Raw genomic sequence first — 16929 nt, forward strand, 5'->3', positions numbered from 1 at the left:
TCTCAAAGATATGTTAAAACAAAGTTGGTGAAGGGTCAATCACAAATTAAAATGCAATTGTTTACAGCTTCAGTGCAGATGACGCGACGCAGGAATGCAGCATAAGAAAATAAAATATGCTTTATATCTTTAGTTTTAAATACAAATTTTAAAATCTATACTTCCTGAAAAATACTTTAAAATTTTATACCATGAATTACAGAATATAACTTAAAAATAGCACAGTCAATGAACTTGTAAAAAAACTTATGTAATTTTTCCTTTAAGTTATTATTTCTACAAATTTTTAATACTTTTGAACCAATAAATAGCAAAATTATTATTTATTTATTCAATCATTATTTTCTTTGCTAATTTGTGTACGACTCCTAAAACACGTACATACGGCATAATTTTTCCTCTTTGAGAACTCATATGCAGGCATCGAAAAGTGGTTTCAATCAACATTTATGTAGTTTCATATCTTTGAGACTTTTTGTGGTAAATTGATGAAATTTTGTACATGACCTTATTAGAGGATAAGCACATTTTACTCACTGGGAATTTTTTTGTACGGGGTCCGTATAAAAATTTAAATTTTGTATGTTTGAAGTTTAATCCCCTGAAAATTTTAATCGATTTTATACCATTTTACACCTTTTTTTTACGCAAATTTGTAATTTACAGTATATGTCTATGATCAATATTTAAGGAATAAAAGCCGCGGTCAAGGTTTTTGAGACACCCTGTATAATGTTTTTAATATAGAAACGCTCTTTGTAAAAAAATTTATAATATACATACCCTTTTTTTGAGAAATTTGTATAAAATATAATGAGAATATTAATAAGAAATTTGTATATAAGATTTTTTTTTAAAAAATCGTGATAGAATAGTTCAAGTCTTACAACTGTCCTGAAAAGGATTACTTAACCAACAACTTTCCTAATTTTAAAATCATCCTTCAAAGTACACACATATAGTATATTATTATTAAACGATATGTGCAATATTGTATAATAGCGTTGAAGATTGAATGATATAATATAATATAGTAGAACAGTGCACAATAGACTGTGATACCTGGAATCTGCGTTGAATTTTCTGAAGAATTAAAAATATTTGTAGGAAAATTGCACAAAAATAAAACTAGTATCGCTGGAAAAGTAACATTTTTAATTTTATGATTGTGTCAATTTTTTTATTAAATTCCTCCGAAGTTTCTTTTGAAAAAAGGCAAAATATTTATTAATTTCTTAGAACTTGTTACAGATATACATCTGAATCATTTGCTTGCACGGGTTTTTCATTTTCACCTCCTGTTTCAACAATAGACTTATGCTCACTTCATAATTGTTAAATCCCTACTTTGAAACAAATGAAAAGCTGATATAAATATAAAAAATAGTGGTAGTCCAAGGCTAATATTAATTTCAATGCGTTAAAATTTGTCTAAAATTAATAACAATTGATAGAAATATTGTGCGGAAGGAAGGAATGTTTACTTTTAACAATTAGGTGAAAGATTAGTCATAGAATTAGGATGTATAATAACGGCTCATCTTTCTGAATGCCACCCCTTAGCGAAGTGCAATAATCGAAAAGTGCCAGTCTCGAAATCTAAAAGTAGTCACAATTAGTTTTATTTATATTAAAATTTAAATATCAATTGAAGTAGACAATTTTAAGAAATATTCGATAGTTGATTTTCTACATTAGAAATATTTGTTATATTAGCACAGCAAATCTTGATTACAAATGCTGAACTATAAGAAAGATTTAAAGAGCATTTAGAGATACAATTAACTAAATAGTTAATTTTTTATTAATAAAACTTGAAAATAAATTAAATCATTAATTTTAAAGACAGAAATTATTAATCGTCTTTACTTCTAAAGTTTACCCCTAGAATTTTCAATATATGATTTAGCAAAAGTTCTTTGTATGTATTCTTACTTGCCAACAATTTAAATATATTATTCCTCACGAAAGATTTCCTCAAAAATATTTTATTCCTCACGAAAGATTTACTTTCCAAATTATAATGGTACACTTATGTCTTCCTTTAGAAATCATTATATCACTACTTTAAAACAAACAAGAAATTTCATCATAACTATGTATGAAGATAAAAGAGAATTTTAAAAAAAATTAATGGATAAAATAGTTCAAAGTATTCACGTTGCTTAGTAAAGAAATATCAATAAATTTCTTAATTAATATCTGTAGAAAAATCGCACAGAAATGAAATCGACGTTGATAAAAATACAAAATTTTTAAGTTGGTATAAAATTATTTTTTCTGCGATAATTTTCTACCAATGCCGAAGGAAACAGGTAAAATTTTGACTATTTCTCATAGCCTAAAGCCGCTCCTGTCATTGAACAATTATTGCATTTTCTTACAAAAGCTTTGCTTTTTCTGCCTTCAATCAAGATATCGAACTATGTTTTTAGGATTGTTAAGTCACAACCTCGATATGATTAAAACCAATGGCAAAAGAATGTATAAAATAAATGATAAATTTTGAAAAACAGCGGTATAGTAGTTCAAAGTCTTAACGTTGTCCACCAAAAAAATACCTACAAATTACACTATTATAAAAACATTTGAGTTGCATTCGATAAAGAATCAATAAATATTGAAAGAAAAATTGCACAAAAATGAAATTGGTATCGATGAAAAAGCAAAATCTTTACTTTTATGACTGTGTGTGTGTTTTTTTCCCCGAATAATTACCTTCGAAGTTTCTATGGATAAAAAGGTGGAAATAAGGGTTAATTTCTCATAATCTGAGAAGGTTGCTGCTGACATATATCTGTTTCAATTGCTTGGAAGAGTTTTACTTTTCCTGCCTCTGCTGGAGTGATTGATTTATGCCGCTTTTAGGCATTATTAAATGAATAATATGAAGCAAATAAAAAATTGGTAAAAGGATATTATATTAAAGTAAAACAATAATTAAAAAAAATAGTGATAGAGTAATTCATTAATTTTACTGTATTACATTCTCTAATTAATATCCTTTAAAGGAAATAATGTGCAAAAATGGAACCGATAAATATTATTGCAATGGCAAATTTTTGGATTTTTAGAAAGTGTTAGACTATTTTATGTATGATTATTCACTCCAAAGTTATTGCACAAAAATGGCAAAATTTTAATTAATTTATAATTAATTGAATTTTTTATTAAGCATTACACTTTGTAAAGTAAAAAATTTTTTTCCTCTTGTCATAAAGAATAAGTTTATAAAGTTTGGCTGAAATCGAGCCAATGATTTAGGAGGAAATATGGAATATATATAAATATTTACATGGCCCCAATGATTTTTATTTATATTAAGTTAAGATATGATAAATCAGTCATAGTAATAATAGGTCTTGATGATATTGATGCTGATGCATTCGATTTTTGGAAACATTTTATCAAGCCTTTTCACAATATGTTACAAATTTAATTTTCTAGATCTGTCTCTATACACTTCAAAGAGCGTGAAGCTTAGAAGCCTATTCTGAACTAGTATAGTACGAAATAATTTTTAGCAATTCGGAATGTTCTAAAACTTCTTTTGCAACCACATATTGACATTGGTAGTGTACGCAAATTCTATCAATCCATTCATTTCGTAAAATGCTTCAACAACTTCAGAAATATATTGTTGCAGTTGCAATTCTCGGTTCAGATGCATCTTCTTTCCTAGCAAAAAAGTAAACGCAAATTTTTTGGTCGATTCTTAAACCTGTGATTTGCTGCAGCACAACTACCAATAGCAACGATGTATTCTATATAAATATAAGTGTTTTTGGTACAGGGTTTTTATATTCAACAATGTCCAAGATTCAGATACTTATGCACGCATAGTAAATCTCATTATATTTCTGACGAAATACAGAAAATCGCCAAAAGAAGGAAAATCGTAAAAATTTCTTCTCGAAGAAATTTTTCCTCGCAAGATATCTTTTGCATCGACGAGAGGGGAGAAACTATTGAAAATTTTTCGAGGAAATGTAGAAATAATCATCCACAATCACAAAGTTAAAATAATAAATCTAGATTTTAAAAACACACACATTAATTTCATGAATTTTCAAGAAATTGAAACCAGAAGTAAATTTTAAAGCATAGCTCTACTCAAAATTATACTACTAGTTCATTTAATGAAATTCTTCAGTTCATTGCACAATTTTTTAAAATCCAAATACGCTTCGCCCGAGAACCATATGGCGTGAACATCGAATTTACCCACATCCACAAGTTGCAGCGTAGTATTAACGAAATTACAGCGTGCATTAATCACATTCGGATCCGGGAGTTCGCATGTCTGGATCTTTCAAGGGAACATTTCAAAGCTGTGGCGTATATGGCGTACATTCTTTAAAGTTCAGAAAAAGAAATAACACGGCAAACCGGTCACTCTAGGATAATCTGCTATATGACTTCAGCACTTAACCCTGTAAATAAAACTCGCGGGCGACCGAAATTTTCAAAACGATCCTCACTCAACGTTCCCCATTTATTCAAATTTTTGGAAGTCTTTATCATTGTCAGATCAAATTTTCTTTGAAAACTACGCCTCAGTTGATTAAAATTGTGTTTCCGGCGAGTTTGCTGTGTCAATCATTTTGACACAGCAAACTTGCAATTTTAACAGCATGTCAGCAATTAACGTTACGACGAAGTACAAAATGGCAATCCAAGTATTCGGTTTTAATTACACCAGCTGCAGGTGCTTGCAGAGCTCCATATCGGTGGTAGTATTAACTAAATGTGCAATTTGGTTTGATAAAATTTCATACTTTTCCAAGCGTAAGGCCGCAAACGATACATTTATATCGCAATCCGTCTTTTCTTTTTTTTAAATGAATTTCAAAATCTATCAGTAATTTTTTTTTTGGGGGGGGGGGGTCACTTGGTATATGTGTTATTCAGTATTAGACAACTTAACTGTATTTTCTTTCCCGGGTTCAAGATTTCCCATGGAATTGATTTGATATAACAAACATAATTTTATTATTACTATAAATAGAAATTCTTTTTAAACATTGCCTATTCAAATATTATAAGTCTAAAAGCTATTTATGAATTCTCTTCTGCTTCTTGCAAAAAACAACTTTCTGAAGTGGAAATAAATTAATACATAAACTATATATTTAATCCTACAGAATTCAAGTAACTAAATTTATATTTTAAAAACAAAATTTAGTCTTTATGTAAGAAATCGTTACTGGAAGCAAATATTTAATATATTAATATCTAATATTACTTGAGTTATATCTAATACTCAATATAGAAGTGTGACTGTTTAGATTAATAATAATATAGTAAAATATACTGATACGAATATTACAAAATAAACTGAACATTACTTGCCAAGGTAGGTTTAATATTTTTAAAGAGAGCCAATGTTTAAAAAATTATAAACGTCAAAAACAAAGAGTAAGTTTTATTGTACAATATACAATTAAAATTATACAAATTTTTACATATATTAAATAAATTTATGAAAAAATTAAATTCGTTCCACATATGTATTTTAAATTCTAAGGCATATTTGTTGATGCACTGTGTACCTTGAAAATTCATTTCCACGACAGAATGCAATAAAATTTTAAAAATATAACAGAGTAGTTTGCACACTAATATATTAAACTGCTGTAACAATGCAATATCGTAAAAGTCAGTTAGAGTAAACAACATATAACAATAACAATAAATACTTTCTAATCAAATTTTATGAAAAAAAAAGAATATTGAAATTATGATATCAAATGACAGTAAAAACAAATATACAAGTGAAAGAACATGAGAAAAAATGAGATGATAATTAACATATAAGGATTCATACTATTTAACTAGAAAATATACATAGCATTATAGTTTTTGACTGAATTCACAGAGTGTGGTTAAACATTCTGCTACAAAAAATCAGGCTAACTTTATAATAAATGTTAACATGAAGAAACATATAAAATAATAAAAAGTAAAGAGAAAAAATGTTCCATTTGCACTCAACTAAATAGCTTTGTTGCCTTATCATCCCATATAGGAATAGCACAAAGGTTATTGAAAATGAACCTTGTAATTTTGTGCCATGGTTAAGAGATGAGACCAAAACCTGAGATAAGCTCTCAATCTAAACTTCCATGAATGAAACCCACAATACAGAAAACACAGCGGTAGCGAGTCTGGGAACTGCAATCTTCTGAAACTGGGGTCAAGACTCAGCCACCGATAAGGTCAATTCACATTAAAGTACAAATATCTTTAGCTCTACAAATTTTCCAGATTCCTTTAAACATGAATGGAATAAAACTGCTAGCAAGAATCAGCAGAACAAATAGAAATGATTACTTCAGTAATAACTGAAATGACCAATTAAAATAATTACTCGGATATAGTTATTGCCATTGAATTCGTTTTACATTTTACTATTTATTTGAGCAATATTTAATATTACATAAAATCATGCAATTATTTCTGCATAACAGAATAATCAGCACAACCTATTATTCAATGTTTTATTACAAAAATATAATGTAGAAAGAATGGACGAATTTTCATTACAAAAATTATGACTTCTGTTTATTATGATGAGAATGAATAATGAATAAACAATGAGCATGAAAATGCATAGATAGACTAAGCCACATTAATATTGTCTTATGTGATGGATGAAATACAGATTTGCAATCATCTATGAGCATGAAATTGCATAGATAAAGCCACATAAATATTTCCTTATGTGATAGATGGTGCACTCATGATGCAATCATCTCATTTTACTATGAACAGATCTAACTTTAAAATTATATTGCACAGTAAAATTTTCCAAATGCTGACACAATAGAACATTTCAAATAATCCTTAAATATGATCAGGGTGTCTACACTAAAGCAGTTCAAAATATTTATTACATTACGAATTGACATTTAATCTTAAATGTACCACTGAAAAAATAAGCTTTTACAATAAAAAAAAAAATCATACTTTACTTTTCCAAAACAAACAGTTATGAGGTAAAAAAAAAAATCACACAATACTCTCCATTAGATAATTCTGATAAAATAGCACTCCTTCTCTACTTCAAAAAATTTGGTAAAGATAATTAATCGATATCGCTCCTTTCCGAAAATAAAGATAGATGGAATATTTTTTGAAATTAGAATTATATTTCATCAAAAGAATTCTTATATAATGTAGAATAAAAACATTTTAAATTAACAGAAATCTAAATATCTGCAAAAAAAATTACTTCACCTTAAGAAAAGTTCCAATAAAATGTTTACTATGCTACTTATTTTTAAAAAAATAAATAGCAAAATGTTTTAAAAAAAAGAGTAAATTTTTTTACTTCAAAAAAAGATGCACAATTCATGTTTATACTGAATGTACAAATCATTTGCGCAAAGACTTAAAATCGGAAAATGATTTCAATTACTTTTAGAATACATTCACCCTAGCTACCTCCAGTACCATGTAATATTTCCAAAACCTCAGATTAAAAATTTTCAAACCTTTGTATGACTAGCAGACACCCTGATGATCTAATATGAAAACAATTTCGGCATAATATATATATATATATAATTCAATAAAATATAAATAAATGTAGTAACAAATAAAAATATTTGGGTATCATCACACTAAATTGGTAAATTTACTTTCTGAATCCATTACAAAATATCACGCTTATCACGCAATTCAAATAACAAGCATATTTTAAAAACACATAAAATAATGTTAAGAGATTTAAAAAGCTTTAACAACAATATTTACACTCTTTCTTCACAGCATAATTCTGAATAACATTTCCTCCATACCCAACGAATTACATTCATTTTGAGAGTAGATGATACTATTTCAATTACAATCAACCATTATGTTAAAACTGTCACAAATAACAGATTACATAACATCAGTGTAACCTGGATAAAAAAGAATAAACTTTTCCATCATCAATCAAAATGAAGTTAATTCATATGCAGTATTTCTACAAAATCTTATCACATGAGTTGATATAATTGTGGTTAAATATCAAGTAATTTGATATTGTTCAGTTGGCACAGCAATGATAGCATCATCTCCTGCAATGTCTGGGGTTTGCAATATTCTTCTAACCAACTGAACACACAGGCAGACAGTTCCCCAAAATTAGCAACTGATATTGAGGAGTTGAAAGATTGGAACAAGGAATCACATACTGCTTGAAACTATAAAGAGAATATTATAAAATAAAAAAAAAAGAAATTAGCTAAAAAAATATAGAATTAAAAAAATATATAATAAGCAATTATTCCTGACATGAAGATATTTTACAGTGTCCTAAAAAGTCATTTACAAACTTTAAGAGCAAGTCAAGCATACAGAAACAAGCTTGTTTTTATAACAGATTTGGTCTCATAAAATTTAATCCTGACCAGAGGAAAAAGTGAAGAATAAATAAGAAGGAAAGGTGAAGAATAAATAAGCAGCAAGGAGAAGGACGGTCGAAAGGTTCGAGATAGACATGTTGACTTAAAAAAAATTTCAAATAGTTTCATACATTAAACTAGCATTTTATTTGCTTAAGACAATTACAGTCTTGCAATAATGTAAAAGGCAATAAATATGTGTCAGAATGTATGCCTGTTAGTACTCGACAAGATTTTTGGAGCTTGAATAATTAAATCTGGCACATATAAAAGTTAAAGAACAGAAACGTACATTTAAAAGCAACTTTTTCAATATTGCAATTATAAATTAACCCTTTCTAGGGCCGTAGGAAGTATGCTTCCCACCAAATTTATCAATCTTTGTATGAAATTATGTAGGTTAGCATAAGTTCTGAAAATTTTTTTTAGTAAGTCAGAAACTTAGATGCTTTAGTTCTTTATCTTGGACAAAATGATGTGTCTCGATTTGTTACTTAATTATTAATTAATCAAATTAATTAATTAATCAAATTAAATTTTTCTAATAAGCTAAATGAATCCTTTTCCTTATTCTAATTTCAAGCCTAAAATTATTTTAACATAATATGACTAGAAAAAAATGGCCCTTTAAAGGGTTAATGAGAGTTTGAAAACATTGATATCATTGGAAATCTCATTACCATGAATTTTTTCACTTTAATTTCAATAATTTCAATTTCTTAATATAAAATAATATCTATTTTCTTATAGAGTAGTTTCGGTTTCAATTAATGTTTTTAATGCAGTAGACTTTCGATTTCAGTTTTGAAGTAATTACAGTTTAGCTTCAGAAAACGAGCACAATGAAAAAACAATATGCATAAGGCTTCTAACATATTTATACTCTGTTTCACCCTAACTTGGCAGTAGTGTATATTCTAGGGATGCCGAATCGCAGTCGTTATCAGGGGAACTGGGTTACTTTAAAGTACAAAGTTACTAGAAATGCAAATCACTGGCGAAACTTTATCTCGCAAATTTTTCGCCAAATAGTAAATATTTATTTACTTTATTATATTATCACTTTATCGGAGAATTAATTGTTTCCTTATTTTCATTATTTTTTTAATATTATTGATACATTATTTTAATAAATCATTAATGTTATTTCATTTCGTTTCATCGTTTCTGAAAAGAAAACCCTAAATCTTTCAATATTCGGTAAAGCGTAGTTCGGCTAATGTTTTTCGAAAAGATATCTGTATAATCGTTCACATCTTTTAAAACTTTATCTAATGTTGGGATCTCATTTCTACGAAAATTTGCATGGATTTTTCGTCAAATACAGGATAATGTAAAATCATTATATTTTACAAGACCTGAATGTTTGGCGGAGATGTAAAAGAAAAGCGCGCCAAATATTTGACCTTGAAGACCTGTTCTAGCCAAAGTGGAATTCATTATGTCAATCTTTTAGTTTTATTCGTTCGCTTTATTTACAAAATACTTAACATATAAGCACTTCTAACTTGAGAATAATTTTAAATACATATTGATAAAAAAAGGATTTCTATAATTTATGATATTATTTGATAAATTTCTGAGCATTTTAACTATTTTAAAGTCGGAATTGATGGGGAACTCTTTCCCAACGCGGAGCGTCACATTTTCTACCTTTTACAATACTGCCAAGTTAGGGTGAAACAGAGTATAGTATATTACAAATAAAATGTTTACAAAAATATGAACTTTAAAAATACTTTACTGGGGGGGGGGAGTATATGAGATTTAACTGAAATTAAGCATAACATTCTTGGCAAAGATGCTGGCCACGACAAATGAATAGTGATTTCATACTGAATTATAATAAATTACACATTTTCACTCTGTAAATATACTTTAAAAAATAATATCAAAACTTGTTTAAGCGATGGTAGCCCTTGTTAATTTGGATAATATGCATCAGAGAACTAAAAACTGCAAAGAGAGCAACCCCATTTTAAAGTTGACAGTTTGATTTAATGTATTCTAAATAACTTCATTATAAGTCTGAATTTTTAATAAAGTTTTAATTGAAATTTTATTTTTTGCATTGGTATCTAGTTACATTATAATCTCTGATTCTTAAGTTTTCATACATGGGACGCAATTTTTCATGATGCTTTTAATCTGACCTTCCTCCAAAAGGTGTTAAAATTTAATTCTCCCCCTTTTCTTCCAGTAAATTTTAGAATTTTAAGCAATCAATATCAAAATACTTCTTATTTCTCTAGGGATCATTTTACTTTTCAATTAGCAAAATATACTTCTACTTTTTGGTTCAATTTTTAGTTTTCACAAATTTATATCTTTTTAAAATAAGTATGATCCACTCGTCCTTTTTCCGGATGTACACATCAGATTGAGAATCCTCTCTATAGGATATACAACAGGACAAGAACTATATCAATGAATGAAATAAAATTCTGAAGAATCATATGCATAACTTCAAATTGCATAGTTATTACAAGATATAAAAACTAAATAAAGAAAACAGATGAACTGAAATTAATTAATTAATGGATGGATACCCAAATCCACAAAAATTAACCATTAAAGAAGATTCTACATTTGTTACCATAAAGTTCTTTAAGAAAACTATATAAAAATATAATAATCTGAATTTCAATAGTATTGAGTTCTATGAAAATATTAACTGTACAACTACTTATTTAAGGAGACAATTTTCAATTATATATGATAATTACTTACTACTTGGAATTTCATGTCGTCACTAACTTTATTAGAATTCTGACTGGGTTGACTCTGATGAACTTTAACAATGGTTTCATAATTCCTGCAAAAATAATTCACTTTTCCTTAACAATACAATAAGAAAATAAAGCTCTTAAATACAAGTGTAAAATAACAAAACATATCAAAGTTTAACCAATGTTTAAGAATTTAGGAACGTAGCATTCATGTATCATACAGAAAAGCTTCTAATAAATAGTTTTAAAACTTTTAATTTCTTATGTGCGTAAAAAACGGTTACTTTTTTGCTGGAATCACAGTCCAATGTTCAACAAATATTAAATTTTCAAATCCACAGCAATTATCTTTAATTTTTAACGGATTTTTAAAATAAAGGAGAAAAGAGCTAAGATTTATAAAATGAATAAGAATACCACAAAAGGAAGGGGTGAAAAGACGCCTCAGATGGGAAAAAAATTAAAAATTTTATTCTTCCTTCAAGAATTTTCTACAGCAGAAAGAATAAATTCTACGTTCCACAGGAACATGTTAATAAACTAAATATTTATAGCACACATCAATTTAGTGGTAATAATTAGAACAACCAGAAGACAGAAAAATACTTCAACATAAAATGTTTTTCAGATGATTGTTAACAATACAAAATACACATTCTGACAATTTTGCATCTGGAAAGAAAGATGTCAATTACCAAAATATCTCAGATAAAAAATTTTAATAACTGTTTAGACCTTAAAAATACATAGTTCAAATAAAAGGAAGAGAAAAGGTCACATAAATAACTTTTTTTTTTTCTTTCCAAAATTAGAAAGGAAACCAATGATATCTTTTTATTCTAGATAAAATGTAGTTAAAATATCAAAATTACATAATATATTTCATACATATTCATTTTGAACAATTACTAAAAATATTAAAATATCAATTCAATACTTACACCTATTCATTATTATTTTACATATACAAGCTACAGAAAAATGATTAATTATCTAAGATATTTTCGTATCCTTACTTCTTCAAGTTAAGCAAAACTAAGAAGCCCTTTATCACCCTATCTAAATAGCATTGCACACATGACTGAAAAACAAACCTAGAATTCTCAGAATTAATATTTTCGTACGGAAAAAAATACTATTGGTTAAAATTTTAGCCCTCAAATGCTTCAAATTTTTAATAGGTAATTGCAGCCAGTTATTATAAAATACTTGGAATACTTTCTATGAATTTAGCATTGATAAACAAATAAAATTAAAATAATTCATGTCAATATATCTGTACACACTCTTCACACTAAAAAATATAATGTTTATTTAAAATAAGACCAGTTTGCTCACACAGAATTTTAAAATTGCATTATTATTTATACTAAAATGATACTTAAAAAGTAATTGCCTGTATATTTTTCACACTAAAACTCCAGAATAAAAGATAAAAATATTTAAAAATGTCTAACATTACTGTGTAATCGCACATTTCAAAAGTGAATTGAATTAACAAAATTCTGGCATCAAGCACAAGAGGCACAGACAAGTCTTTGTAACAAAATTAAATCATAAAATAAAGCACCATGGATACTTAAAAATATCACCAGACTATGCAAAAAATTTCAGTTATACAATTGTACATACTTAACTGCTTTGAAATATAACATTTATTTGTTTAAAAAATTATGTATTGTAAAATTACTTACGCTTTCATAATTTGCAAAGCTACAACTTCTTTTCTCAAAGCATTCAACTCATCATCTTGCTTCTTCTTTTGTTGAATAAGGAATTGGATGTAATCAATTGCTTACAAAAACAAATCATATTTTATATTTAATAAGCATTCAAATTAGGATGATTGAATGTGACAAAAAATTTTTTTTGAGCATGCAAGACAAAATATATATAAGCTTAGCAAAGTTTTAAAACATTATCATTTGTCAGTAATTACTGGAAATTCCAAGAATGATTTATTTAAAGAACTATTTAAAAAATAAAATAATTATTTCTTTTTTTGTAAAAGGTAATAAATTTTGCGAAAAAATTTAAGTGATTTCAGAAAGAAATCTACATAAAAAATATTTTTATATCCTTAAATACTACTAAGATTATGAATTCAAAATGTATTTGAAAAGAAAATACAATAGTCACTAAATAACAATTACATTACATTATTTCTGATAAAACACTTAAGAACTGACGATTTTACAGATTCTCCAACAATACTTCTTAATTTTAAAGTAATTGAAAGTATTGCAAATTAAACAAAACATCTAAACTAGTCTTAGTTAAGATCTTGTAACAGTTAAAGCTTGAATACATAAGCATAATTGCAATTGTTTTAATTCTCAATAACTGGATCTTTTATGATAATGATGAATAAAAAGTACAATAAACCTTAAATATATGTGTAAACTCACATCTTTGAAGAATAGTTGCTTTGCTCAATTTATAACTACTTATACTATCCTGTTGTTGACAAGTAGGAACGAGTGACTGCAAATCTTCATAACCCCTCTGTAAGATAAATTTGAATAAAGTTATTGCAAATACAATTTTAAAAAAGGAAATGAAAGTATTTCATAAAGTCAAGAAATGAGATTTAATTTTTCCACATTTCAATTTTTTTAAGTACACTAAAAAAAATACAGATGTAATGCAAAAATGTACAAATAACTTTGATATCATTCTATGACTTGCAGCACTGAAATAATGAAGTAAGAGTTCAATCGCTTCATGAACTTGATAAAATAAATGTATGTTATGCATAAATGCAAAATATTTGTTAAAAAATCTAATTGCAAATAGACAGAAAAATAAAAATACTGCATGTTCTTTCAGCTTATTAGCCAATTTCAAAACTCTTAGTATAGTACAGACAAATAAAATTTAGCTGTTTTCTCCAAAATTATGTACCTTATGGAGATGAAAATTAAGCAACTTTTAAATATAATTGTAAAAAGGATAATAACAAACCAGAGTAGTCTTATATCATTTATTACATGCTTTTTCTTTGACTATCATAAATATCGATCTTTTATTCTTGAAATTATTAAAGGCATTAAAAACACAAGATAAATATTGAATATGCTGACAATATAATAGGAGAATGAAATGCCCATATAAAAATGAAATAAACTTAATCTTGCTTAATAGACATAAAAACATTTAAATAAGAAAATGAGTAAGTCTGCATAGCCTACTTGACCTACAACAACCATCCATATTAATAACCAAATGGAAAAATAAAGAACCATTATTTAAAAGCAGTATCTGCAATATAAAACAAATATTTTTACTTAAATAATATATTATATATATTACTACGTCATAGCTCTGTGATAAGAAATATAAATTGGATGTCGTTATTATATAAATATTTTCATTTAGATAACTGATATATCATTGAAAAATCTATTTTGGCATCACTATTCACACACAAGATTACAAACAAATACCAACAGCATTCCAAGAAGAATCAAGACCTTATTTGCAGCTCAAAACAAGCCAACTAAATATATATATATATATATATATATATATATATATATATATATATATATATATATATATATATATATATATATATATATATATATATATTTAAATCTCATCACTTTTTTTTATTTGTGGTTGTTTATATAATTACATTAAAACAAACTTTTCCTATTTATTATAGCAATATCTAAGTAATGCATTCAAGTACAATTAAATAAAAATTAAAAATAAAATAATTATATTTCTAACAATTATTATTATTTTTAAATAAGAAGTATGTTCAATAAGCCAGGATATAATAATCTATAATCTAATCCGGGACTATAGGAAGGTCATAAACATCCAAGAACTGACTTTTTTTTTTTTTTTTTTTTTAGAAAAATCAAATGTTATTAAAAATTCTTTTACCAAAAACCATATAAACGTAGGAAGTGATATTGGCTGTAAACTTGTTTCAGGGATGGTGATTAATTGAAGTATTTAATTGCTTTCGATTGCAAGAGATGGCAACACCAAATCATGTCATGTGACATCTGAGAACCTGGTGGACTCCAAAAAGTACCACTCGCTTCTTCTTTTAGCGGCGATGGACAAATGAGGTCCGACGTGGTGTACGTGCTCCCTTTACGTAACTTGAGCCTGTTTAGGCTTAGCCATGTTTGGCGTCCCCATCTCAGGTGAACCCTGCCCCTAATTAAATCTTACCCCATTTCTGCAAATAGTGTAAATATCGAAATATTTGTTTAATTATATATAGTCTTAACAAACTAATTGTTTGTTAATTCGGATATATATATATATATATATATATATATATATATTTCAAAAAATTCACTTTACCCTAGACCCCGTCCTACAAATTGGGGGTTCGATCACGGGATTTAAACTCGTTTCCTCGCATTAGACATTTACCTAAGACACCATTATTTTTATTTTATTTTTTCGATTTAATTAGATTAAAATTTTAACTAACAACATTTTCTTTGGGTTCACCTCTCAACGGTTTTCACTTTCAGATCAACGTCTAAATCTCACGCGTTCATCGATATCGGTTTCAGCTTACATTTTAATGCGCTCTCACAGTTTATTTTCAGGTAATCAACGAATCAACTCAAGAGGGCTTGCATCTCACCTAAGAGACAGGATTATTGAAAACAAATGTATACTTCTGGATATACGTTAACCTTTACCGACGGCTCATCTCTTCGGCAAAAACGAAAGTAACTGCACATCTGTAGTAAAAACAAAATCGGCCACCATCATAAAAGTGTGTCATTTTTATATAAAGCTGTGGCTGTCTGTTCTATTAACCAGCCGTCATCGCAGGGATATTATTTTCCGAAACAGGCCTGACAAACTGGTGAGATATCAGAAAGAAGATAAATATATGTTTTATTTACAATAACAGTTTTTTGTCATTTAAAGTAAAAATTAAATAAAATTGCTTTGATATATAATTATTATTTGATTATTTTGAAATTCCATTAAGTTAGCATATTAAGAAGAATTAATTTTTTGCATTTCAATGAATCATTAATTGTGCCTTTCAGTATTTTAGCATCCTAATATTTTAAATATGAAATATGTGTTTTTTTGTTTGTTTTTTTCATTTTGGTATGAAAGTGCAGTATTGTATTTTTTTTTTGTCTTTTAATTATATGCTGTTGTTAATGAATCTCTATATTGGTTCATTTGCTTTTCCCTATTCAGTTTCGTTTAATTTAAAAATACTGCGAATAAATAAAATAATTTTATATAAAACAATATAAAAAATTATTTATATATATAAAAAAAGTTATATCTTTTTCCAGTTCTTTGTAAAAAGAGTATTTATTAAATCCAACGAAAGTTATGGCTAAGCGTTTGATGAATGAGCGTAAATATGATACTTCCTTTCTTTTTTTATTTTGACCTTCGCAATTGCGGAAAAGGTTCGGGTACATTTTTTTTTTTTTAATGTTCTTTTGGATTCGTCAAAAATAAGAATTAAATATTAAGAAAGCATCTTCATTTTTTCTGTCAGAACACTGGTTGAAATAATATTTTTATTGCAATTAAGGAAAGATATATTTTGTTTTGGTTTTAGGAATACTTTTTTCTTTCACTTTTCTACTTGGTGATATATTACTATGAATAAAAAAAGAAAAATACTACTTCGCTATAAATTTTTCAATATATTTTTATCGTTCGTATTTTTAAAGAATTACATTTTAATTAAAACTAATACTCTTTTATAATTTTTTCAGTTTCGTTTTATGAATATCGTTTATGTCATTTTCAGATTTCAGAAGTTTTTAATATTTGTTTATTTTATCCAGGTA

At 26.9% G+C, this 16929-nt stretch overlaps 1 protein-coding gene across 3 annotated transcripts in view; it reads right to left on the minus strand.

Moving 5' to 3' along the window:
• Nucleotides 1-5410: 5410 nt before the first annotated feature.
• LOC129960089 (max-like protein X) overlaps nt 5411-16929 on the minus strand; it is a 30770-nt gene continuing 19251 nt past the window's right edge. For all 3 annotated transcript variants that reach the window (XM_056073191.1, XM_056073193.1, XM_056073192.1), the window contains 4 exons: nt 13531-13627; nt 12817-12916; nt 11124-11208; nt 5411-8192 (listed from right to left, as the gene is read on the minus strand). In XM_056073191.1, the coding sequence (XP_055929166.1) occupies nt 8010-8192; nt 11124-11208; nt 12817-12916; nt 13531-13627 (465 nt within the window). In that variant the 3' untranslated portion in view covers nt 5411-8009. The remainder of the gene's footprint in view (nt 8193-11123; nt 11209-12816; nt 12917-13530; nt 13628-16929) is intronic.

Source organism: Argiope bruennichi, chromosome X2 (genome assembly GCF_947563725.1).
Source record: "Argiope bruennichi chromosome X2, qqArgBrue1.1, whole genome shotgun sequence".
Taxonomy (NCBI): domain Eukaryota; kingdom Metazoa; phylum Arthropoda; class Arachnida; order Araneae; family Araneidae; genus Argiope; species Argiope bruennichi.